Here is a 27,403-nt window from a genome sequence, read left to right as displayed (position 1 = left end):
ATCGGCAACCAGAGCAGAAAATCAAAACAAAAAACGACAAAAACGGAGAGAAACCAATAATATCTAGTAGTACCTTGAATTACACTCTGTTTCAGTGTTGATGATTGATTCTTCTCCATTCCTTTCTCCCTTCTTGCTCCCCCTCTCTCTCTCTCTAGATATAGATATAGATATAGAAGATATCATCAGTTACTAGTATGGCAGCTTCATCTTTTTGTAGTATATCTAACCACATTTCAAATTCAACCACAACCACCCATTTCCCTACTTCTTTTACTAGTAGTAACCAATTACACTACTCACAAAACCTCTTCTTTTTTAACTCCAAGTTGTTACGCCACCACTCTAGAGGAGTAACTGCCACCAAAAATCAACAGTTACAATCACTTGAACAAGGTACACTTTTTTTTTTTTTGGTTATAATTTGAAATGTACTCTTGTTTAAGTAATTGCCTTTAACTAAAAAGTATCAATCACTAACATGAACGCAACTACTTTTTATTTGAATGAAGTTTTTTATTCCAAAATTACATTTTTTATTTTTCATTTTTTTTTATCAAATTGAATATTGTTAGGGAGTAATTTTGCTCATAAAGATAGAAATTAAGCCAATGACATGATATTTATTGGCACTAATGTTGATGGATGATAAAAAAAAAAGCAATTAATATGGAAACTGATTGCCGAGTCATCATGCGTATGGCTAATTGCTTATCCCTTCTCCAATATATAGTACGTAATGTAGTTACAGTGTTGTGTACAAATTCTAAACCTTTTAATACTTGTGCAGAAATAACAGATACTTCAGAGAATGGCATCCTTGTTCCTGATTCCCAATCTGTTATATCAAGCATCAAATACCATGCAGAGTTCACTCCATCGTTCTCTCCGGAAAAGTTTGAGCTTCCAAAGGCATTCTACGCCACTGCTGCTAGTGTTCGGGATAAGCTCATCATTAACTGGAACGCTACATATAATTTCCATGAAAAGATGAACGTGAAGCAGGCATATTACTTATCTATGGAGTTTCTTCAGGTCTGTTGTACTCTTCGATCTACTGTATGTCTGTTTTATTATTATTATTATTATGCTGACTTAATAACTGGTAGATATATATTGTTGTAATGTTCCTATTTTCTGATTGTGCTAGGGTAGAGCATTGCTGAATGCCATTGGGAATTTGGAGCTATCAGGGGCTTATGCCGAGGCTTTAAGGAAACTGGGTCATGATTTGGAACATGTTGCTAGGCAGGTGAGATCATAGTTGTTAGACTCTTATGAGTTACGAGTCGACTCTTACCAGGCGCGCGAGTCGATTTAGACTAAAAATGAGGCGACTCGTTGGGTGACTCTTTTTTCTCATGACTCTTACGAGTCGCGGTGGGAACTTGGACCGAGTCAACACGAGTCGCAAAGTTATGATTGTTGTAGTTTGATAATATTGTTATATATCATATTTATAGTTACATTATTTTGTATGTTATATATGTATGTTTGATCCTTTTAGCACGAACAAGTTTATGACTCAAAAGTATCAAATATGTAATATTTTGAGTCACGAGTAAAAAAATCGTGTTTTCGAGTCGAGTCAAAAGTTACGAGTCAGCAACTATGGGTGAGATTACTTACTTCTACGTTTGCCTCTGCTATTGTTTGCTTGCTTCAACCTCGCTTGTACATTGTTCATAACTTTTGTTTTTGATCCAGTATTCCCTTACTGCTAAGAACCATATTTCTAACCTTTAAGTAATTGAAGCTGTATAAGGTCCATAGTTTGGCCATTAAATGGGAAATTAAATTGCTATATCTGTATTTACTTGATTCCTAATGAACTAGTAGTTGACAGGAGCCAGATGCAGCACTCGGAAATGGTGGGTTGGGTCGCCTTGCGTCCTGCTTTTTAGACTCACTGGCAACACTGAATTACCCTGCATGGGGATATGGTCTTCGTTATAAATATGGCCTTTTTAAACAACTCATTACAAAAGATGGTCAAGAAGAAGTTGCAGAAAATTGGCTGGAGGTTTCAATTTCATCTTCATATTAATTAGTAGTAAAGATTGTCTTTTTTACATTCCAGTAATATTGAATTTCATTTTGGTAATTATGCTTTACCATACTTCGTAGATGGGTAATCCATGGGAAATACCAAGAAATGATGTTTCATACCCTATAAAGTTTTATGGAGAAGTTGTTACCGGACCAGATGGATGTAAGGAATGGGTTGGTGGAGAAGATATCATGGCTGTTGCCTATGATGTTCCGATACCTGGATATAAAACAAAAACAACCATCAACTTACGATTGTGGTCAACGAAGGTTGCACCAGAATATTTTGACTTACATGCTTTCAATTCTGGTGATCATCCCAAAGCATATGAAGCCCTGAAAAAAGCAGAGAAGGTTGTTTCTATTTTTTTGCTGATTATTTACTCGTGTTTTATTTCATATTTTACATTCTATCGGATTAACAATCTCATTGCAATGATTTGTTTTAATTAGATCTGCTACATCTTATACCCTGGAGATGAATCACTTGAGGGAAAGACTCTTAGATTGAAGCAGCAGTATACATTATGCTCAGCATCTCTTCAAGATATAATTGTACGCTTTGAAAGAAGATCAGGGGAGTCATTGGATTGGAATGAATTTCCTGAAAAAGTTGCAGTACAGATGAATGATACTCACCCCACACTCTGCATACCAGAGTTATTAAGAATATTGATTGATATTAAGGGTTTGAGCTGGAAGGAAGCTTGGGAAATCACTCAAAGGTGAAGTTCTTGGTTAATTAAGCTTATTTTATGTGGTTATTAAGTAAATAAGATACTTTTTTCATGGCTTGTGTGCCTCTTTTAGTTACTTTTAGCATGTTTATACATCATAGTTGGAGCGTTTTGCAGAACCGTGGCATATACCAACCACACTGTTCTACCCGAGGCTCTAGAGAAATGGAGCTTGAATTTATTGCAGGAACTTCTTCCGAGACATGTTGAGATTATAACATTGATTGACAAGGAGGTATTTTCTAATATTTTCTTTATTATATCAACATTCAGCTATTACATTAATCTTCATTTCTCGAAGGACTAATTGAATAATTTGATAAGTAGGTACACGGTCATCTTAGTTAATTTCCTTGAATTGAAAGTATCTTGACATTGATGATTTTTTATGGCGTAAACATTTTTGTTACACTAAACAGAATTTAAGCCGAAGTTTGTTACCTTTTTATGCAATTGGCCCTTTCTGGAATTATCTTCTCATAGTCTCATTTTCCTTCTTATTTATTTCTGGAAAACCACATGTTATAAGGCTTTGTGCCCTAAATACTTCGACACTGCACTTATTAACTTATATAGCTAATTTTTTACACAGTTGATTGATACCATTATTGCCGAGTATGGTATTGAGGACCTTGAGTTGCTGAAAGAAAAACTGAATCAAATGAGAGTTTTGGATAATGTTGCACTACCTGACTCCGTCTTAGATCTTCTTGTGCAACCTGTGGCGATACCCACCATTGATCCAGTTGAAGAGGTAACAGAATCAGAGGAAGTAACAGAACCAGCAAGTGAAGATGATGCAACCACCGTGAAGAAGGAAAAGGATGTTGGCATTATCAAAAAGGTGTCATTTGAGACAGACCCCAGACAGCCAAAGATGGTGCGCATGGCTAATCTTTGTGTTGTTGGTGGGCATGCTGTCAATGGGGTTGCAGAAATCCACAGTGAAATTGTGAGAAATGAAGTTTTTAATGACTTCTATAAGGTAAATTAATCCACAACTAAACCACAAGTCATCATGTTTTTACTTTTTACAGAATGGTAGTTCCTGCAGTTTACCTTTTTTATATATTCTTGCAGCTATGGCCCGAGAAGTTCCAGAATAAGACAAATGGAGTGACAACAAGGCGATGGATCAGTTTTTGTAATCCGGAGCTAGGTAAAATTATAACCAAGTGGACAGGAACGGAAGACTGGGTGCTAAACACTGAGAAGTTAGTCGAACTTAAAAAGGTGCATTTCATATTTCGTATATCACTTGGTTTTATATTTCTTTACTTTCCAGCAAAAATATTTCTGGGAACAAGAAAGTGAATTTCTAAGATTCGTATTCGATTTAGTGAAAGTGAAATTTTGTTGCTATTGTGGCATGATATGTATTATTAGTGGTTTATAACTTTATATCATATATCAATGCCAAATCTTATTAGATTCTGATTCTATGGTCTATAATGGAGATTTTAAATTTGTGTATGAACATATAATCTGAATATATTTTCACATATTCCAAATATGTTCCTTTCTCCTTTTTTTTATTGTTCTTATTAGATTATTTTATATTTGCTTACGGTCTGTGGTTTGAAGCAAAATCTAATATATAAAATTTGAAATAATACACAATTTACAGATGAAGAAAAAAAAGTATTTTTCAAATTTTGAGTTGCAACTATTTTGCAGTTTGCTGATGATGAAGAACTCCAATCTGAATGGAGGAAAGCCAAAAGGAGCACTAAAGAGAAAACCGTGTCCTTCCTGAAAGAAAAAACAGGATATCTTGTCAACCCTGATGCAATGTTTGATGTGCAGGTAACTTTATATTTCTACTAAATTAAAAGAACTCGCCTGTGCTCTGGTCTCGGCATAAAATGTTACACTTGGCTTGTTATGCAGGTGAAGCGTATTCACGAATATAAGAGACAACTTTTAAATATCCTGGGAATTGTTTACCGCTATAAGAAAATGAAAGAGATGAGTGCTGATGAAAGAAAAGAGAAATTTGTTCCTCGGGTTTGTATTTTTGGAGGAAAAGCATTTGCTACATACATCCAAGCCAAAAGGATTGTGAAATTCATCACTGATGTTGGTGCTACTGTAAATCATGATCCTGATATTGGTGACCTTTTGAAGGTACATTTAGACAGACAACGTTTTTGATCCTGGCTATGAAAATGTTACAACAAGAGCATTTTTAAAATAGAAAATGATCATTCTTACTTTTGTTTTAGGTTGTTTTTGTTCCAGATTACAATGTCACAGTAGCCGAAGTTCTGATTCCGGGAAGTGACTTATCCCAACACATCAGGCATGCTGATTATGATTTCATTTTCTTGTTTTGTGGTTTCATTCTCCATATATGTATTAACTGGTGTACTTCTGATCCTCAGTACTGCTGGAATGGAGGCAAGTGGGACCAGCAACATGAAGTTTGCAATGAATGGGTGCATCCAAATCGGAACTCTGGATGGTGCCAATGTTGAAATACGAGAGGAAGTTGGAGAGGAGAACTTTTTTCTTTTTGGTGCCGAAGCTCATGAAATTGCTGGCCTACGGAAAGAGAGATCAGAGGGCAAGGTAAGCCTACGGTAAAATACTAAAATGTATGCTCACTTGCTCAGTAATAGAGGTGGCAAAATGGTGTGTGGGCGGGTTGGGTAGCGGCCAGCGGGCACTTTGGCAAGGGTCAAAAAAGGTCTGGTTGACCTTAAAAACTTCTAGTCCCTGCTTTCTGGTTTTTCTATAAATAATTAGTTTGTCAAATACGATCACAAAACTTGTAAAAATATTCCAATAATGATAAGAGTCTTTTTTTTCCTTGAATAAGAATAATATAATACAGTATATTAGTGTGTCCAAATAAGTATAAAAAATTACATTTTGGCCCATTTTTGGACCGTTTCCATTTAGCCTAATGTTTTCACAGTTTTAACCTGCATAACCATTTAGAGGTAAAACATAACCTGGATCGGAGCATTCACAAGTAAATGGGTTAAACATGCCACCTCTAATTAAAAAAACGTTGATTTCAACCAGGAACGTATAAAGTAACTGAGTAATATTTCTCACTTGATCTATATAATATGCAGTTTGTGCCTGACCCACGATTTGAAGAGGTTAAGAAATATGTCAGAAGTGGTGTTTTTGGCCCATACAACTATGACGAACTCATGGGATCGTTAGAAGGGAACGAAGGCTATGGCCGTGCTGATTATTTTCTCGTGGGGAAAGACTTTCCAGCTTATATAGAATGCCAAGAGAAGGTTGATAAGGCATATAGAGATCAAAAGGTGGGCAATCCTTTACGTGAAAACTTTACAACCCATTTTAGTAATAACAACAGAAAGAACTCTTGGATAAGTAACATTCTCTATTTTGTTAATGTGGCAGAAATGGACTAAGATGTCAATCTTAAACACTGCTGGTTCATCCAAGTTCAGCAGTGACCGAACAATACGCCAATATGCACGTGAGATTTGGATGATTGAACCTCTCGTATTACCATAATAATCAGAGAGGGACTCAAGTTTTTTACATGTAAGTAAACCTTGCTTGCATTAAATAACTCATTTAGATTAATAAAATATGCTTGCAGTGTCTTTATTTACAAGCTAAATTGTATTTGTTAAACAACTTTAAATCAATAAATCAGCTGCATCTGATAACTCTTTTACAGTTTCTTGCAGTATTACTGTTAATCTGTTATTGACTAAGCATGTCACTATTTACTAAGGGACCATATTACTATTGCACATTTGCACAACATGTAATATAAGGTGTGTTAAAGATTACTTTTATTAAAAGGAACTGCACGAAAAAGGTTAAGAAAAACAAAATCTTGCTTTTGACAGTCCTTAGGACTATAACTAAGACATAATTACATTCATTAATTGGTGATACATGTAGCTAGATATTTCAGCGTTTGATGGTTTAAATCTAGAGCGCAACTATTAGTCCACGTAATTATGTCTTGGTGTGAGTGTTAACGGTATTGTAGTTAGAGACTTAAAGTACATATCGGTTTTATAGAGTAGACTAGTACTTCTGCACAACCCTGCAGGTCTGCAACAAGTAAAGGAACCAGAGACCGAATAATATAAGAAACATATATGTTTATATCATCTCTAAAAACAGCCTCAGTATATTTTTTTAGAACATTTTCAGAACTAGAAGTTATCCGTTATAGACTTATACTTATATATATAACACTTGCTGACTATAATGAGAAACAGGAATAAGAATATGTTAAAGATTGACATACAGGAATAAGAAAGTGATTAATTAGTCCTCTTTTTTTTGTAAAGTTAGTTTCAATTCAGACGTGCTGGAGACAATTTTAACCAGCGAATTGTTGGACCTCCAACGCCCTCCTCATGGAAAATACCTTGAAATGATAAACCCAAGACTCGAACCCGAGACCTTGGGAAAAACTCGCCTCTGGGACCCACATAGTTAATTTAGAAGATACACATGACCAACCCACCTAAATGAAGTTGGTTGATTAATTAGTACATACGAGATACGATAACAAACAGGAATAAGAAAATTTGTAAAAGGTTAAAACACCCAAACGATGATCATATCTATCATTAGTGGTATATCTATCTTATCACGAGGGCAGGTCATAAGGATATAGACATTTCAACATATATCACATTTACAAAGATTTCCATAAATGATGGTATAAGATTCATAAATCGTATCACCACTAACTATATATATATATGATGATCATGAGATCACACCAACTATATATAGTAGTAGTATTATTAGTGACGCGTATGATCATTTCAACAAGGTTCAATGTTCCTTCACCTTTTTCTTTTTCTTTCTCTTTCATAATCTATGGTTGTTATTATGCATATATACTAACTGTCGGCTTAACTTTGTCTTTACACATGTGTCATTTTATAACTTTCTATAATACGAGTACATGGTTATACCATGTGTGTCATTGTTGAAAAGTCAACATAACATCTATGTCACTTCACACTTTTCTGAACACTTATATAGTTGGATTTGGTAAAACGGAAGCACATTCATGATTCGATGATCTTAGTACAAAACAAAGTTATTTATATGAGTTGTATCTGTACGGTACTATATACGATCTTTTAAGTTGAGTCTCTATTTCAAGATTTTAACATGAATGATTCTTGTATTATTATACAATCCTTGCGACAAAATTATATTAGAAAAATGAAAGTATATCTTTGCAATCTGATTGAGGAACATCATTCTCATTAAACATATCTTTTAGTTCTAAGAAAGTCTCCGGTGCCTTTAATTAGGCGTTTTTAACAGTTTAGTCAGCTACAACATTATACCTTTACAAATTCTCAAAATCTTTGCTAATTATTAAAATCTTTTAATTTTACCTCAAATAATAGTTACATATCCTTACATTCGTAACCACCCATTATTAGTAAATAGACTCTACAAATATCTACAAACTCACCCTTCGGTATGGACAAACATTTCTAAGGACAAGCAAAGGATGGACAAAAAACAACAAACAATGACACTTGATAATTTGACATATGGCATTGGAGGTAGCTTAAAACATTTCAAAATTTTACCTTTAACCAAAAAGAAAAGGGTACGGCTGTTCAGTGCTCGCTGTAGGCGTTAGGTGGGCCATAGTATGGATCATGGGCTTTAAACACCTGCTCCATTCTATTTTGGGTCACGTCTAACTCTTTTGAGTTTTGAAAAAAGTAAAAGAAATCTCATAAATCAATAGGAAGTAATAATTTAATGATTCATCCGCTTACTTGAAAATTAGAGTAGCGAGGTCGTAGTTATTTCAATTCGTTTTTAATTTAGTGAAAAAAAATAAATAAATTTCTGTTCCTATGATAATATGACTATCTAACTAATATAATTTAGTTTCTATTATGTTGGTCCTATAAAAAGTAATATACGACCGATAATGAATTTGTCTACTATAATCAAGTATCACAAAAAGTTGAAGGAAACTTTATATGATATGATCAGAATATAGTAAGATTGAAACTATGTAACTTGGGCCGAAATGCATGAAAGTGATATAACCCAACCCTAGTGAAGATAGCCTTAGGGCTTAGGGTAGCTTTAATTGAATTCTCATGGGTTTTAAATACCAAATAATTTGCAGATATTAATTATGATGTTTAGCTTGTTATAGCCCAAAAAGGATGGTTCACCTTGTATTTATGTCGTATAAATGATCCTACAAAAATGATGGCTTACCTTTGGAAAATGATATAATTGTAATGTAATGTAATGCTAGTTTATATGGATTTGTAAATCTAAGTCTCTGTATAGTCCCTTATGTTTAATTGAGACCCCGAGATCTTTGTTTGAATTCTGATGTAAGTAAAATGTTAATAGATTGGAGTTAGGGGTTTTTGTAAAGTAATTTTTTTGTGAAATTGAAATTGAGTATAAAAAGAACAATGTCGTTATGCTAAATATACAGTTTAAAAAAAAATTCACTTATTTTATTTGATTTGTTACCCAATAGGTTATAAATCATTTCAAAATATGATTATCGAAATTTTGAATAACAAACACAAAATCATTATAATTAATTAAATACCTGAAATTGAAGTATGTTTTAATTTTATATATACTTGTTCAATTATAATATTCTAAACTAACAAACCCAATCGTGGTCACTATACGTTGTTTATTCATATAAGCTAGAGTATAATTTAAGCTCATGCCTACGTACATATGGATAAATTTAAATAACTATGAATATTTTTTTACGGTCAATTAACACATTTTTTTTTTTTTTAAAAGTGTACATTGAGATATAAAAATTTAGGAGATCCTCTTAAGTTAAAACTAAACTTTACTAGTAAATTAAGTTGTCATGTTGACTGTTGAATTAAAATCGAAAGTCAAGATTCAAAAAACATATCTTGACCCTTGATTTTAATTCAATGGTCAAAACATATATAAAAAGTTGAAACCAACGTTTTTTTTATAGCAGTATATTCCATAATATTATCAGCAAATTATATGATATGACGTTTCTATCGGGTTTATATTTACAAGCCAACAAAACTTGCACTTTTTACATATGTATGATTATCGGAAAGCAGAATCATATAGTGGATTGTGACTATAACTATGATCTCATATACACTGGAGCTGAAATTTGAAGGGGCATGTCTAGTTTATACATCAAAAGCATAATAAATTAGACGTAGATTGACAATACTTATATTTTTCTCGTCTTTCAAACCTTTTAACCGTTATTTAACTCAAAAATAACTCGAACAATGACATAATGTTCATTTGTATACATCCAAACTATTTACAGGCTAGATCGTCCATAATGTACTTTTGACCCGTTAGTGGCAAGGACGTCTAACAATGAAATGGAAAAGCCTAGGGACACTAGCTTAGTGATAAAAAAAAAGTCCATGGACAAAAATGCGAATTGAGCAAACCACAAGGACGATTTGTGACAATTTTTCTAAAACATTTTTTCTCTCCAAATTTTATCAACTTTCAACTTTCTAACTTTTAACCATTTATTTTTCTCTCTCTTCAAATTTCAACCACTCATTTTTTTTTCTCTCTCCTGCATAAATCATTTTAATCCTCTAATTCATTCGAAATCTTTTATCTCAAAAACCGTACATCGAAAAATTATAAAAATTATATAGGTTATTTTAAAATTCCATGCTCTTTCATTAAAGTGGTCATTCGATATATACTTCGACGAATTTTTAAATCCGAGACGGAGCCCGTACGACTAAGGCATTTGGCTATCACACTTTATGGTTTATCACCTCCTATGATTTATCACACTCTATTACATATCACCCCACTATCTCACCGCCGTAACGCGTGACTGATATATTTTCAGCCTCTACCAACAAGTCCAATGACAAATATGAGAAAATTAATTCATATACCATTGCTTTTATGATGCATTCATCATTAAACTCCTATCTTTCTGATACAAATAAATAATTTGAATATAATTAAAATTAAAATTTTAAAATATTACTTATAACTACAATTAATATATAATACTCCATAGTCAATCCGTATCATAGTTTGAATATTCAAAGTCTTTATTTTTAAACTTTGACCATAAATATATATTTTTGTTTTATATAAAACTTGATAAAAGTTAAAGGAAAGTGCATGAATTCTTGGAAAAAGAGGGAGCGAGCCTATATAAAAAATGGAATCAAGCAAATTCAATGAATATATAGAGTCAACGGTACGACAGACAGCGCTGCCTACACGCGAATTTGATACCATTAAAAAAACACGTTTAAAAACACAATAAATTTATATAATAATTATCAAGTATTATCTAACACAAATAAAATTATTTAAGGTTAAAAATTATAAATATTAGACTTTAAAAATTAAAAACTATCACATAGTGAGATGGAGAAAGTAATAAAATAATATAGCTTGCGAGGTTGTAGTTCTGTAGACTGTACGTAGTTTCCAAAATGAGTATTGCATTTCTGATTTGAATATGTATTTACAGAATTGAAAAAATAATATAAGAAATCGTATGTCTTTTTCTCAAGTGTTAATTTACGCGCCTACTTTCCATAAGACTATTTAAAATCGAGACGACGGTTGTTTTTTCTTATCTTTGTTTTTTCCTTTTTTTCATTTTAATAATTATTATCTTATCTTTATTTTTTTTTTCTCCAATTATTTCACTTAACGTTTCACTCAAGCTAGATAACCTTTTTCCTACGCGTTATCTCCCCCCTAAAACCCTAAAAAGAAAAACTTTTCATTCTTTTCCTTTTTCAATTTACATACTCTATATGGATGATGATCATCACCACTCTTCCGATCCGATCGATTCCGCTTGGAATCTTCACACCGATTTCGGTTTCTTCAGCACCGATACAAAAGACAACAACATATTAAATGATTTCGGATGGAACATCCAGCTTCCTCCAGAATCGACCGATGATTCTGGAGGAGGTAATAATTCTAGCTATTATAAGACAGAAATGAACAATAATAATAATTCTACGGGTTATTTTCAATCCGGATCTGTCGACAACTCAGGGGATGTATCGATGACGCCGACTAATCCGTTACCGTCATCTAGCTCTTCTGAGGATCGACCTGAAGCAGCTTCTGGTGATGTCGGTCCTAGTGATAAACCCCCGCCGCCACCAGACACAGGGTAAGTTTTTACTTCTACAAAACTAATTAATTGTTGCATAACAGCTAATTATCCCCGTGACATATACATACATACATATATATATATATATACTATACAAAGTCTTTCTAGTTGAAAAGTCGTACGTACTATACAAGCAATTATTTTATGCACTATTTTTATATCAAAAAAGAAAATCGATCGAAAGCGCTGATCAATTTTTTTTGAAAAGTATGTAGTAATTAATTAATTATTGATTTTTATATATCATGATGATATATATATATATATATATATATGGAATGTGAAAGATGTGTCCGTACTTTGGAATGGCACCCACCATGTTGCTTCTGTTTGCCTGTTTCACGCAAGTCATGGCATTTTCTGTAAATTTTGACAATTCAAAGGGTGGGTGGGTCGGTCTCAATTTGTTTTCCACCACTTGTTTTTTCGAGAACTCCGCCGTTATTGCGGCGGATTTGGCGTGGGTCTCCCATTGGCGTGCTAGCTAATATACTCGTATTATTTTTCCACTAATAAAATGACGGCTGTAAATTATCCACATATATATATGCTCCTTGAATCATACATACATATAGACAACAATATATATATATATATATAGTATCATCATATCATATCCTATGTATATGTTCAATTTTTTTTTATAAATTAGTCATGATTATTACCATGCACTATATATATATAATTACCATCTATATAGTAGTCGATCGGATGATGTACTGTTTTTTACATACTTCTCATATTTGAAATATAACCTTCTAATTAAGTATATCTCGCTAGGTATATATACATATATCTTGTGTACCAGTAGCTAGTTAGAGTGTTAGACTACGTATATCTTAATTAGTTAAAAATCGATTGATAACAAATCCGGAAACATTGTTGTATATATGCCTAAAAAATATACTGTATTTCAGTCCTCATCTTCTAAAATATCTGGATTCGTCATTGTATGTATCGCTCTTTTGATAATTACTTAAAGTTTGTGTATAACATATTTTGGGTTTTTGAACATAATGCATGTAAATTTGGTGACAAATAATTAAGTGTAGTAGCGTTTGTGGACATGTTTTTACGTTAACCAAAGTTAATTTGGTTTCGTAACTAGCTAGCTAGCTACTTGGTCATAAATGAGTTTTAATTGATTGATTGTTCAAGTAGTAGTAGACATACAATGCCAATAAGTTCAGTTGAAAGGTCTTTAACATTAAATTTTTACCGTTATCTTCATTTAAATTTCATTAAGTTTAATTTATTTCGTTGGTGCTTTAAAGTTTTCTGGTGCACTTCAGTACTATACTATCTACTACTACACTATACTAATCCATGCAACTGCATGAATTCACCATATATAGCCAAAACATGTGTTTCCTTAACTAATTAAATTTAAAGCTAAAAGTGATCGATTAAACATATTGACATAATTAATCAAATTAATTTGTTGTGTTACTACTTAATTACTTATGAAATCACATCCCTTTGATCCGTAACGACATTGGAAATAAAAAAGACTTTATTATCAGATATGCACGCCATGGTCAATCGGATTATATATGTCTGCAGATATGTATATATATATATATATATATAGACTATAGAAGCTAGCTAGTTCATTGAACTAAAATATGAAGTATATATATTTGATGCTAGCTTGTCTTATATTATGATCAGTGATGATAAAAGTTGCTTGAATTGATATGATTTCCAGTGTCAAGGTTAAAAAGAAAGGTCCAAAAAGAATTCGTCAACAGCGGGTTGCATTCATGACAAAGAGCGAAATTGATCATCTCGAAGATGGTTATCGATGGAGAAAATATGGACAGAAAGCTGTTAAAAATAGCCCTTTTCCTAGGTTGTAATTCACCCCTATCTCTTAAAAGTTACTGATGAGTATATATAATCTGATGTAAAATGGGTCAGAAATTAATGTTCTCAAATGTTGATACAGACTTAAATTTCCTAACTACAGGCATAGCTATTTTTGGTATGTCAAGTAACTGACCATTTAGGGAAACTTATTTATGGAAATTAAGAAATTTAATATAATATGTAACATGTTTTACCATTTAGGGAAGCTTATTTATGAAGATTTAGAAATTTAATATAAACTGATCACACCTGCTATATATACCAGGCTAACATTACATTAGCTTTGTAGGTTCTGCTAAACTCAAACCTTAGGCTATAGTTAACATGCATTAAATAGTTGTACACTTGCTATAAAATTAAAGGGTAAGTTTTTGATACGTAAGTTACAATTTTTGTATGCATGTTAAGTACAATCCTATTAGGGCTGCATTTAGAATTTTTCTAATCTTTAGAATTTTCTAAATGTATGTTTAATTACTGTACTTGAAGGAGCTATTACCGCTGCACGAATAGCAAATGCACGGTGAAGAAAAGAGTAGAGCGTTCATCAACAGATCCTACAACTGTAATTACGACATATGAAGGCCAACATTGTCATCACACTATAGGATTCCCAAGAGGATTATTAAATCAAGAAAGTGTCTATGCACGATACATGGCCGCGTCCCCTTCTTCTAACACCTCACAGCAACTTATCTATCCAAGAGCCCAATTGCCTCAAATTGGTAATCTTAGCGTCTCTCGACTACACTCACTACAGCCACGAGTAGTTGTACCTAGTTCTGAAGCTGCTGGAAATCATGGCTCCCATGAACTGCAGCCGGATGATGATCAATCATCTTTTCATCAAGCAGATTCTCGAGTAGATCATCAAGGATTGCTTGGGGATATCGTGTCTCCAAAAACACGTAACTGATCGGTGACAGTTTAAAGGTACGTACCTACGTGGATGCCAACTAAATTACAAACTCTCCTAGCTTTCAACTTAGGAAAATTAGTTGCATAATGAAGCAACGTATAACGTACCGATCTTGAAACACTTCCATATCGACGAATTAATAAACCTTAAAATTAAGTCATCTTGTTACTGTCAAATCATGTGTCAGCATCATCATTTTGACTACTAGATTACAAAAGATCTAGTTTTTTTTTAAGGTCTCAGGAGTTTGTTTAGTAGAAAATCGTGTAATATAAGTTGGTTACACGAAAACAATATGGTTACTCAAAACAGAAATCAAATTAAGCAAAGCTAGTTGGCCGGTTCATCAAGATTTGATTCCCTAACTAGCTAGCTTGGAGATGGTGGTTGATATCCTTCAATAAATTCCCATGATTAGAGTCGGCTAAAATTTGCTGTCTGATTATAAATTGTTGGGTGGGAATATAATGGCAGGCCTTGTAAATTCAACTTTTATAATAAATTTGTGAATACCAAGTCTTTAAAGTTTTTAACTCCTGAAGTGATAGTCAGGGTCCCTCAATTAACTTGACCCTTTGACAAGTCATCAAGTCTCTCAGTAAGAGTTAATATTATTATTATAAGACCATAATTAAATTGTGCCGATTTAGATTGTGCTCTTGTTGCATACTACAGACACATGACCCAACTGGTTTGATCGAGTGGTCAAGTTTTGTGTGACAAAACTATTATTCGTAATAAATAAATGTCGCCTAATGCATGTTGAAGCCCCAATTGGATGTAAACTTCATGAGAAATTTTACTCTAATTTTTTCCAACAATGTTCCGTCTCATTTTAAATGTCATATTTTGACTTTTTAAGTCTTTTTCTTTAAAATTTGACCATAAATATCTTTTTATGTGTTATATATTAATAGATAAAAGTTATATCAATGAAAAGTATATTTAAAACTCAATCCATTCATATATTTTATAACACTTAATATTTAAGGTCAAAGTTGAAGTTAGAAGACTTGACAAGTCAAATTTTGAAAATTAAAATGGGAAAAGATAATAATAATAATACATAATTTGTCGTCGTACGTAGATAACAATTGTAATTCAGATTTCCACCGGGTTAATTTACAATAATATCATCTTCACATACGTGGATCTAGTAAACTTCAAGTTTTGTGGTTGATTTAGCAGTACATAACAACCTTTGATAAGTTGATAGCACATTATAAACATGTGAGACCAAAGTCTGAATTTTAGCTTCTTTGTTAGGCCAACTTAATTACTGTACATGATTCTTTTTGGCTAAGTATGCAAATATAATTTGTATTTCGGTGGCCAGCTTGAATAGAACAGAACTTGCTTATCATTATTAGTCTTGAGCTCTAAGCAATCATTTGTGATTATATATTAATATCATATCGACATATATTGCAATTAATTAAAGCTTTAATTTGTTAGTTGAAAATCAATCTAAATTAGTTTGTTACTCATGATCATCATCTTTAAAATTTGGAGTGTGCATATGCACAAGTATTTAATTAATATATATTCACATATATACTTAAAAGGGATAACTAAGAATTCATGGGAATCGGTCGACTACACCTTTACTATCTGACTGAACCTAAAGAAGTAAAGATATATACTCTCAAGCTTAAGTGTACTTATTACTTATGGTAGTAGTGGCCAAGATACATGCACCTTTCAGAAACCCACCAAATGGATGGTCCTTAGTACTCTACGTACAGTTCGTTGATCATATATATATATATATATGGTCCACTCATGGTCCAATCGAATTGATTGATAATGATTACTATACCATGCATTTCCTTTTTTTAGAAAAAGGACAAGCAAAAAAGATCATTCAAAACTTACAACATCGTTGATCACTTATAACTACTAAAATCAACACTTAAATATCACTAAGTTAAAACGTTTCATGAAATTAGATATTATTGTGGTCGATCGCTAGCTAGCTTCATCAAATTATATATAGTATATTCCATGGTAGATATATGTGAGTGTGATCCTCTTCCTATGCAGAGGCCGGATGTCTTTTTCTACCATTTAATTAGGTAAAACTTGAAAGCAGACTTTTTACCTAGATAGAGGTAATATCTGTCTACATCTTAATGCTACGTACCTAGCTTCGCCATACACCGCTGAGGTATTGGAGTCCAAAACACGTAGAAGACAATAGTGGACATTTCCTCTCCTTTCCTTTACAAATGAAAGTAGAACGTGATATATAGCTAATTAAAGCATGGGAATCGTTCACTGATTAAATTAGTTTGTTCAATGCAAAGTGGAAAAGGCAAGTAGTCTGATCCCCACTTGATCCAAAAAGTAAAAAAAGCCAAATCACAATCTGCTTTGAGTTGGAACCGCCTGTTTGATTACTAATGTAGCAGAAGTAGACTTTTTGTTAGGTCAATTTTAGGTCATTTGTAACTTTAATATTGAACATGTGTGATTAAGTTATATTATTAAAAAATACTTGATCAAACATATAATGTTCTTGCTTTGTTAACACTTTTGTGGCCTCTCTTCTTTATCATATCATGCTTTGCTTTTAAGTAATTTCAATCACTTTACCCCCAAAAGGATGTGCCTGTCAGGAACCTGAAAATTTTATTTTACTTTTATAATACAAGGATGATATCATTTTCTAAGATTTAGATAGATGCACATATGTTTCCGTTTTGTAGAAGAATAATCAGTATATATATATATATATATATATATATAGAGTAGAAGAGCACCAATACTATATTGATGCTCCTTTAACTTTATCTCCCTCATGACACACATGCTAGTAGTTGTTCTGCTAACTAACTTATACATATATATACTTATATATATAGAAAAAAGTTTATGTGAAAAACTTTTGAATCGGAAAAAACCATGAGAACTTCTATATTATAACTTAATGTTCATAATATATCATTCACATATTAATTATCAAGTTATACTTATAATTATCTATGTTCATATATAAATAATTCTCATATGAACCTTACCATATATATATATATATATATATTAGAAGATATGGCTAGCTAGTGATCCACCTCTTGATTTTCCAAATTGATATAATCCGTATTATATACCTAAATGTGTATATATATATATATATATTTCCGAATAAGCATCAAATTGATGCATGCATTGTAAATGGATTAAAGCTATACTAAATACTTATGTCCTTACTTATGGTTAGTATGAGGACAAAATGCATTTCTAATAGCTAGCTATATATCTGTCTTATAAAATGGTAAAATTTGCAATTAAACTCCCATTTTTATAGTTCATGTCCTAGAAAGAAATCAATTGAATGAGTACTATGTGCTAGCTAGGACTTTGAGGACCATATTTACCACTATGATAATTTCATTTACATTAATTGCTAATTTGAACTCTTGTAATAATTGAGTTTATTCTTCTTTGCATGTGTGCTTGTGTACCAGCACGTAGCTACACCTACATTATAATTAGGGGCTAGCTAGCTAGATGCCTTGTAGGAAAACCAATCTTTTTGGCTTGTTATTCTCCTAACTAGTTCTTTTCCTTGTGTTTTCATTTTCATATATTTGATAGTGGGGTTGCTTGGTGGGGATAAGTAGCTAGTACATGTGTGGATGCTTTGTCATCAATTAATAATGAAATTAAATACTAATATATGTTATATGTTCAAAAAAAAACAAACATATCCTAGGTTATCATAAGAAAGAAATAATTATATGAAACTGAATGACATACTTTTGGTGTTTAATTTTTCTTTTTGTTACAATTCGTTTGTAAATAACACTACTTATTTCAGTTTACAGTTTGTTTAATTAATTGCATATCTAAGCAAGAGAGAACTAGTTTGTGAATTATGATGGGAAATGATAAACTATATATTTAACAGATTATTATATACATAAATGAGTTGTATATTATATATATATAATATATATATATAGGATAGAGATCAAATGAGAAGGTATCTTAAGGAAAAAGGGATATAAGGTTCGTTTTTTAATATTTTTTTTTTAGCTTCTTTTTCTGAACTTTTTTTCCGTTTTTCACTTTTTTCATTCTCTTTTTAATTAACCAATTTCATATAAAAATTTTAAAATTTTTTTATTTTTAAAGGGCGTAGCCCGTAAGTTATAGGCGAAGCCTCTCAGACTATGACGGAGCCAAAATAGCTAAGCGCGAAGCTCGTAAGGTAGATCACCTCATCACTGATCATCCCCTATGACCTATCATCACCCTCCATGACCTATCACTTCCACCAATTACCCTTTATCAATATCCTTACGGGCGAAGCCCTTACCATACATTTACATGTATAACTTACTAACTCGGGTTAGAATTTTATTTTTTTTCTAAATTTTTTAAAAATTTTATTACGGATGGAGTTAAATAAAAAAAAATGAAAAAAGTGAAAAAATATTAAAAAAACAAACTAAGAAAAATGATGGGTTCTGATTCGATATATATATATATATAACCAGTGGAGCTAACTAGCTTAGCTACTTGTTGCATAGTCGTTTCGTACACGTTATTTTAAATTTATTCGATATACATGGTTCAGAAGTTGACACAAATAACCTTTATTTATTTTTATTTTTTTATAGTTCTGATCAGATGGTAGATTTGGTCGAGATTGCACTCCAAGTATCCACTAATTAAGATCGACTCGTTAAGTTGCCAGGTAAAAACAAGGGCAAACTTTTTAGTGGAGATATCATGCTGCATTGACTTAAAAAGATTTTAATCCACTGATGATGATGATCGAATTGTTTATTCATTATTGTTAATCTATTCTTTGAAATTGATGATGAGTGGCTAACCTTCTTTTTCCTATCCTATGCCACTGTTAACTTTTAATTAAGATCACTAAAGCTAAAAGATATCATATCCTTCTATTGATCGATCATCATGGTCTAAATGTATTGTATTTTATTATGTTATCATTTTAGAGTAATATTGTTAGCAATGCAAAGGTCTTACGGTTTAGGTATTTATATATGGTTTTGTTTTAATCTTGATATGATCTTGCTTATATTATATATGAGGAAATTGATTTTAGAATTTAATACAAAAAGTAAACATAATATTATTAACATGCTACCACACAATATAATCTCCTAAACTTTTGTAAGTAGATACTTAAGTTGAAAAGAAAAAAACAAATATATAAAAAAACGAACTATTGAACTGAATCAACAACCATACATTATTTGTTTTGCTATGTGTCATTGAAATGCAAATTAATTGGTTGTTTCAGTTCATGAAACAATGAAATATTATGACCCACTTTGCATGCAAATTGCAATAACGGATACAAAAATTTCTTATGATCGATACAAAACTTGGTCACGAGAATCAAGGTCTGGTAGATTGGAAAATTTTTGGTTCAAGTCTAAGGCTTTTGCAACGAGTTTTACCTATCGTGTTTATAAGCCAGTTTTACCATTAAAAGGTTAATGGCCGGCTTAATGCGCCATAAACACATATCATATACCATATTAATTACAAAAAATATATCTGTAAAAACATGAAAGAAAATAATGATTGGTAGTTTGATGGGGGGGTGTATGAGCATTCTACCAACTGTCAATATCGGGGGGATTTCTATGTTGCTTCAAAAATGTGTCAGCCGACAGTCTATGTTCCTTCTTTTTCTCTTTACTTTTTAACCTTTTAAATCATGCATTTCATTGCCGACAAACCCCCCTTTCTTCTCCCAAATTTTCACATCTCTATTTACATTTTTTTCCTTTTGCCTCTCGTTGAAAACTATGGGTAGAAAATTGTATTGTGGAAAATGTATTCTGTAAGTTTCATACCAAAGACCCAGGTTTTTCAAGATGAATTTCTCAAGTTATTAATGTAACACCCCGAGCTAGGCTCGAAATACTACCGAAAAGATATAGCGTATACATGGGATTATCGTAGAATATGAACTATATGCAAATAAAGGGATTCAGTGAATCCATCATCAACGAACCAGTACATAAAGCATAATGCAAATAGGGGCAAATGAATCATTGATCCATGTAAGACTAAGCCCAAACTCTAGCACAAGCATCCATCAACCATCACGTCTTGGATTCACAAGGTTACCTGAAAAGTGTACTAAACAAGGTCAACACTAGGTTGGTGAGTTCGTACGGACGAATGACGAGGATCTAATGCCAAAGCCATTCACAATATGAACAAAGCTAATGAACAAGGAACACACTTACAGTATGCCCTTAAAAGGCACAAGTACTCAATATAGGTTGGCTCGTAGCGCAACCTGGACCCACATGTATCCATTGCACAGTTATACCATAGCTAGAACACACATAATGCACAAGAACACAGAATGTCGACATCAACAAATATCCATCAAGTTCTAAAATGTCAAACATGTCCATCAATGTCCCTCAATTGTTCTCATGTCATCCAATTGTCATCAAATACGTATAGCACCCGTTTATTGCACATGCACACATTGTCCCTCTATTGTCATCAAGTACATAAGTACCCGTTTAATGTCATCAAGTACATAAGTACCCGTTTAATGTCATCAAGTACGTAAGTACCGTTTAATGTCATCAAATCCATCATGTCCATCAACTCAACCATGCACAATGCACATACATTTCATACGACTTTACATTTAAGGAATCTTAGATGTTTGTATATAGGGTCACCCGCAGTCTTTCCACCACATCTGCAACTCATTAAATGTATCATTGTCTTCCATGTATGTACAACTATCCTAATCATAGATAAATCAATCATACTCGAACAATCCATAATCAATCAATGTCCATCAATGACCCTCACATATGTATTCACATAATGAACTACGCAAGGTATTTAGAATACGCCTAGTAAACAAGAACAAGTAATAATTATATCGATAAGTATCTAACAAGTTCTATAATGTCAAACATGACTATCAATGTCCCTCAATTTCACTCAATTGCACGTAATGTACCTTATTGTACTCAATTGCACGTAATGTACTTCATTGTATTCAATTGTATATAATGTACTTCATTGTACTCAATTGTACATGACCATCAATGTTCACCCAGAAACAAACATCATGTGTATATACTTCGTACGATATTACTTTTGAAAGGCCTTTGATGCTTATATATAGGGTCACTCGCAGCCTTTCCACCACATCTCCAACCTTTCGAAGGTATTATCGTCTTCCATATATACACAACTAACCTAAAAGTCAACCAAACATGTACATACAATAATCATATAACAACCACGTATTTACACGTTAACAATTTCATCAATCAAACAATGTCATCACTCAAGACACTTAACATATGCACAATCAAGTACATATATTATAACTTTTGAGATAAAAGTTTTTTAATAAACTAAATGAAAATGAAAAACTTTTAATATCAAAGACCATGACTAAATGTCATGAGATTCACAAAACGTACATATACACCTTATATATGAAAAAAATTACACTTGGAAAAAATGTCATGTAGTTTATGAAAAGGCCAATTAACTCTTATGTGGATTTTGAAGTTTTTATAAGGACAATAATAATACTATAACAGGGTTTCAAGAGTTGGAGTTGATAATAATCATTTGTTTAATCTATGACAAACCTTATGAACCGTTCATTATTATTTTATAGATATTGTTCAGGGAACTTTTAAAGTGAACGAACGATCCTAACTTTTATACTGTGAGATGTATTAACACTTTTTTGCGCTCATCAAAAGGATACTAATAACACTTTTTAAAAGTACCTCCAATGTTGTCAAACCGATTGACAAGTGGAAAAACACATTACATACCTTGAGATATACTTGGGTTTCTGTATAATTTAAGGAAGATGATATTAGTATCACAACATTTGATTAATATATTATAATTATGCATTGTTAACTTGTATAATCTGCATCAAATACTGTACGTTGTGGTAAATGGATTATTACTTATGAATGTAACTAACTATGACAAAATGTCTATGTTTTGTAAAGATCTCGTAAAATGTTTATGTAATGTAATGAACTTTCAAATCCTGGTTATTGGATGTATTCGAGTATATGTGGCAACCATATAATCTATCATGTATAAGTTTTTAATTGGTTAGGTACATCCAATAATCGAGACTTGAAAGTTTATTACATGACATAGACATTTTACAAGATTTTTACATAACATAGACATTTGAACATAGTTATTTACATTCATAATTAAAATCCCTTATGGTAAATGAATAAAAAATGTGATATACCACTCATAATTTAAGAGTAGGATAATAACTTCTTCAAGAAAAATAATAGCTTTACACATTGTGTTTTATCATTTAGTTATTAGTACGTGTGTAAAACTATAAATGGACATTGGCCCATTCTACACATTATATGTGAAGTAAGTTGTGTGTATAAATTGCCACCTATTTTATTTGTTTGCAAAACTTAACAAAAAAGTTGACTTTATCACCCAAAACTAAACTATGTTATCTTAATATATACTATAACAAAGTTGAACTAATGATTTATTAACCAATCAAATCGTTCAATTTCATCAAATTGATTTTCACTTATGTCATTATTTAGATTAACTACAAATTAAAAATACTAATAATCATTATCCAAATATATTATTATATTAGTATTTATATTAATTTGTAGAAAAAATCTCATTAATTTACACTTTTTTGTTTTCCATCAATAATTTACTCTTTTTAGCCCTCAATATTTACCATATATTTATTTTTAGCAATCAACTTTAGAGAATTTTTTAATATTTATAATCATTTAATTAATTAAAAAAATTTTAACATATGAAATATTCTCTACGAAAAATTATTTCAAAACCTTATGACTTTAACAAATATTTTAGATTTTTATAAATTATAAATATTAATATTTAGTTTAATTTTTAATATAAACACAATTTAATTCTAGATACATATCCCAAACATAATAAAGAGACGATATATAACATCATTATTCTAAACATAATAGGAATCACAGAACATGAGACGATCACAGAACAAAACACGATTTTCAACAGAGCATTACTTGAATACTAAATCCAAATCAATATGTACTCCATTCAAGATTATTCTATCTCTCAATAAAAAATATATATAATTTTATCTTTTTTTTATATATATTAATTTTGCGTATTAATGTTTAAAGTTACAGTTGTCACTTAAATCAAGAGTCCTAATTGTTATCAAAGAATATAAAAATAATTTTAATTGTTATCTAATTATCATAGGATAGATGGTTAAAAATAAACTTATGTGTGTTATGGGCCCGCATCATGATCAAATACATATACTGGAATGTCATGTATATGTTCACAAGTATGTTTATATTTTAATTCTTAATTATCTTTCATAATAATATTACATCATGAGTACAACTGATTTCAAAATATTTTATAATAGAGAAATTATTATAGCATGTGTCTTGTGTAATCATTACGGCAAACAATTCCATCAATATATATCGGTTAATAATGACAGTGACGAACTTATGATTATTGTACTACAACTTGCAAAATATAACACTTAGAACCGTATATATTCAAAATTATAAGCTTTTATGACTCAAATGTATGAATATCTAGCATTGATAATATCGTAAATCTCGTGTCAAGTGTTAGACATGGGTCTAAAAACTAGTACTATACTGTAAATAAATTACGAACTAATTTATTTTTCATTCAAAAAAAAAAAGGAAAAAAAAAGGCTAGACGCTATCTTGTCAACTTTAATTACCTTGTCGAATTGTCGAGCAATGTCGCCTTCTGGATTGGGTATGCTCCTATGAATCACCGATGACTATTAGGCCCAAAACGATTTCAAGTTATTTAAACCACATAATGACACAAATATACATTCTGGCCCACTTTTTACAAGCCCATACTTTCTGACCATTTTAAAACTATGATACTGCACAGTGCACACTGATTTCTTAAGTTTTAAAAAAACACCTTATCGGAACATGCCTACCCCATATTATTTACGGAAAATGATTTGTACCGCAGAATTTACCGAAGCTTAGGTACTGTCACTTTAAAAAAAGTTATAAATTAAACCTTTGAATTTGATAAACATACATAGCCCCCCCTAAATTTTACATAACATCCCCTGAATTTTACATAATCCCCCATGTTTTACTTAAGATAGGTACTGCATGTTTTACCTAACCTTTCCCCTTTAACTATTATTTAAAGTACGTGAAAAATAATCTTAGTATTTGATCTTGACAAATCATTACTTTCATCACGATCATGTTCATCGTATATTTCTTTTTAATTAGAGAGGTTACTAGATACAAGCAATAACACATCTTCTAGTTACTCTGCATTCTGCAACAATTAACAAATACTAATGACAAATAGTTTTAATCCAAGGCAGACTAGTAATTAGACTTATGCACTCACTTTAGAGATGGGTGATATAAACAACAATTTTTTGTCATTGACAACAACTATACACATTATACTACATAGTGTACAACTATATAAAACAAACATTGTTGTGGAAAGCTAAAAGTTGTTAGTAGATTTATCATTTTCCTTTAGGGATAGAAAATTGATACTGAATGTCACTTTGATAATCCCAAAAACCACACGTGTGTGGTTTATTGTAATCTCTATCCTTGTTACATTTTTTGATTTGATTATATGTCATAATCTTTATATTCAGATAATAAGACTATGACTACGTGTAGGATGTATCATCGTATCATTACTACATATATATCGGAATGAAGTGGCATGATTGGAATTGCAACAAAACTAGTGACGCAACTAATAGTAGGTGCATTCATCATTCCGTTTTTTGTAAATAAGTTTTAATTTAAAGATAGAAATCATAAGAAGTCTACACAAATGTAAAGTTCCAATTAAAATTTAGATCAACTTTTCGTTCCTTGTCTCTGCAAAATTAAGATTGTAAGACCTGATCAAATGATCAATATTAAAAGATCTTATTTACATGTTCAAATCCATTTATGTATGATATAAACATCAAACCAATAGTGTATGTGTATCACCAACAACAAAAAAGATAACTTCAATGGCTAATTAAATTTGATGTTACTGGTTTAGATTTTAAAGTGTTTAACATTCGACCTAATTTTTTTTTTTTTATCTATAAACTCTACTCTTAAAAGTCAAATGGCTATTTTACCAGCAAATTTTACAACAAATTTAGTTCATTGGTAATAATATGATTATTTTTTTAAGTTAAACAAGATCGGTCCAGAATGAGATCCTAAAATCTTGTAATCAGCCTCAAGACTATACAACCTATACGAGCCTCGATCGTTTCTGTTAATCTGGATCATAAATTCTTAAGATCTAAATCTTAATAACATCCTTTTTGTTCCTCTGCTACAGACCTAGCTACAAACCTTAAGGTAGCAAGTAGGAATGAAATTGGAAAAGCAGAAGAATAAAGCAAAACAAGTTTGTTGTCTTCTTGTCTATAACTGCCATGCTTTGTTAAAGGTACTTGAGATTATAAAAAGGTGAATGATTTATATTTGGTTTTAGCTAATGTCTTCAAAAATAAAAATATTAGATCAAAATTAATGACGAATTTGTAAGTGGATTTGACACATGCGTGGTTTTACATAGATACTATCTGTATGTGAATTTGTATTAGAGAAAGTTAGGTTGTTAAACTAGAAAGGGTAACAACTAACAAGTATAGGGCCTTGTTTCATATTTAGTTAATAAACTTAATAGTTAAGAATTTAATTTATGTTTTTTTTTACTTAATAAACAAAATAACTGTCAATTACTTATAGTTTACTTAATACATACAGAAATTTTTAATGCATTCAATCACTTAATACACTCCGCACTTAATAATTAAAAAAAAAACGGGCCCTACATCTATTTTCTAAAATTTGATAGTAATTACTTTTTACACTTTGATGTACACAATGTATTTACGTTATGTACATCAAAAACTAAAATCAAATGCAACAAAGAGGAAAACTAAAGTATACTAAGCAGTAAAAAGTAGGTTTATCATTCTTTTCATGCTTTCGCAAATCTTTATATGCCCAAACCGGTTATCTCATTAATTAGGAGTGGTTAAACGGTGATCAAATTAATACTTGATTTAAATTAATTTATCACATTAACTATGGGTACTTATTACTTAATTAAAGGTCCAGTAGCTGCAAGCAGAATTTGTAGGCAACAAATGCATTCATAAAATGGGTAGTTAATAAAAAGTTCGCTTAACTTAAATCATATAGGCTCGTAAAATCCTAGTTCAAATAGGCTAAATTATATAGGTATATCCAACCAGCCCAAAAAGAACCAAGAGCACTAGGTTTTTCACATCGTGATGCCCCCTACGACCCTACCACACTAATTTCTAATCTGATTTTAACACCATCATCAATGTGTATTGCTGGTGTGATGACCGCAACATGGAGAAAACCAGAGCGAATGTTATCACAGTCGAATTTATAGCTATTAGGGACTAAGCAATCGTTTTGGGCTTCTAAAATTCGAAGGCTTCAATATTTTGTATAGTAGGCTTAGTGTTTAAACATGAGGCTAAGTATTATTATATAATTTTCATTGCAATAACACCCTTATTGTTTTTTGCATCAGCCTTTATACTGTTTTTTTTTTTTCAACGGGTTTCTC

At 31.5% G+C, this 27,403-nt stretch overlaps 2 protein-coding genes across 4 annotated transcripts; both read left to right on the top strand.

Annotated features, from left to right (window-relative positions):
* The first annotated feature begins 114 nt into the window (after positions 1–114).
* Positions 115–6,458, top strand: LOC122598718 (alpha-1,4 glucan phosphorylase L-2 isozyme, chloroplastic/amyloplastic-like). The gene is made up of 15 exons (XM_043771279.1): positions 115–396; positions 791–1,035; positions 1,151–1,252; positions 1,847–2,023; positions 2,128–2,403; positions 2,503–2,774; positions 2,904–3,021; positions 3,379–3,771; positions 3,867–4,019; positions 4,464–4,592; positions 4,677–4,913; positions 5,012–5,088; positions 5,171–5,357; positions 5,870–6,070; positions 6,171–6,458. The coding sequence occupies exons 1-15, from the start codon at positions 198–200 to the stop codon at positions 6,285–6,287; spliced, it is 2,883 nt and encodes a 960-aa protein (XP_043627214.1). The 5' UTR covers positions 115–197; the 3' UTR covers positions 6,288–6,458.
* Positions 6,459–11,431: 4,973 nt separating this feature from the next.
* Positions 11,432–19,594, top strand: LOC122583290 (probable WRKY transcription factor 57). 3 transcript variants are annotated; one of them, XR_006321317.1, is made up of 5 exons: positions 11,432–11,949; positions 13,661–13,804; positions 14,311–14,754; positions 18,878–18,953; positions 19,366–19,594. XR_006321317.1 is itself a non-coding variant. In XM_043755712.1 (4 exons), the coding sequence occupies exons 1-3, from the start codon at positions 11,579–11,581 to the stop codon at positions 14,735–14,737; spliced, it is 942 nt and encodes a 313-aa protein (XP_043611647.1). In that variant the 5' UTR covers positions 11,434–11,578; the 3' UTR covers positions 14,738–14,754; positions 19,366–19,594. The 3 variants fall into 3 exon arrangements, 2 of the variants coding, with proteins under 2 accessions (XP_043611651.1, XP_043611647.1); XM_043755712.1 differs by lacking the exon at positions 18,878–18,953 and having other exon boundaries at positions 11,434–11,949; XM_043755716.1 differs by lacking the exons at positions 18,878–18,953; positions 19,366–19,594 and having other exon boundaries at positions 14,311–14,975.
* Positions 19,595–27,403: the final 7,809 nt, after the last annotated feature.

The sequence above is a fragment of the Erigeron canadensis genome, chromosome 1, assembly GCF_010389155.1.
Source record: "Erigeron canadensis isolate Cc75 chromosome 1, C_canadensis_v1, whole genome shotgun sequence".
In the NCBI taxonomy this organism is placed as follows: domain Eukaryota; kingdom Viridiplantae; phylum Streptophyta; class Magnoliopsida; order Asterales; family Asteraceae; genus Erigeron; species Erigeron canadensis.
Note: the sequence above shows the minus strand (reverse complement) of the source record. Positions and strands in the feature narration are given on the sequence as shown.

Coding starts and splice junctions, on each gene's coding strand:
- LOC122583290 (XM_043755712.1), top strand. CDS start 11,579: ATGGATGATGATCATCACCACTCTTCCGATCCGATCGATTCCGCTTGG. Junction 11,950..13,660: donor CCGCCGCCACCAGACACAGG/GTAAGTTTTTAC, acceptor TATGATTTCCAG/TGTCAAGGTTAAAAAGAAAG. Junction 13,805..14,310: donor AAAAATAGCCCTTTTCCTAG/GTTGTAATTCAC, acceptor CTGTACTTGAAG/GAGCTATTACCGCTGCACGA.
- LOC122598718 (XM_043771279.1), top strand. CDS start 198: ATGGCAGCTTCATCTTTTTGTAGTATATCTAACCACATTTCAAATTCA. Junction 1,253..1,846: donor TGGAACATGTTGCTAGGCAG/GTGAGATCATAG, acceptor AGTAGTTGACAG/GAGCCAGATGCAGCACTCGG. Junction 4,914..5,011: donor ATATTGGTGACCTTTTGAAG/GTACATTTAGAC, acceptor CTTTTGTTTTAG/GTTGTTTTTGTTCCAGATTA.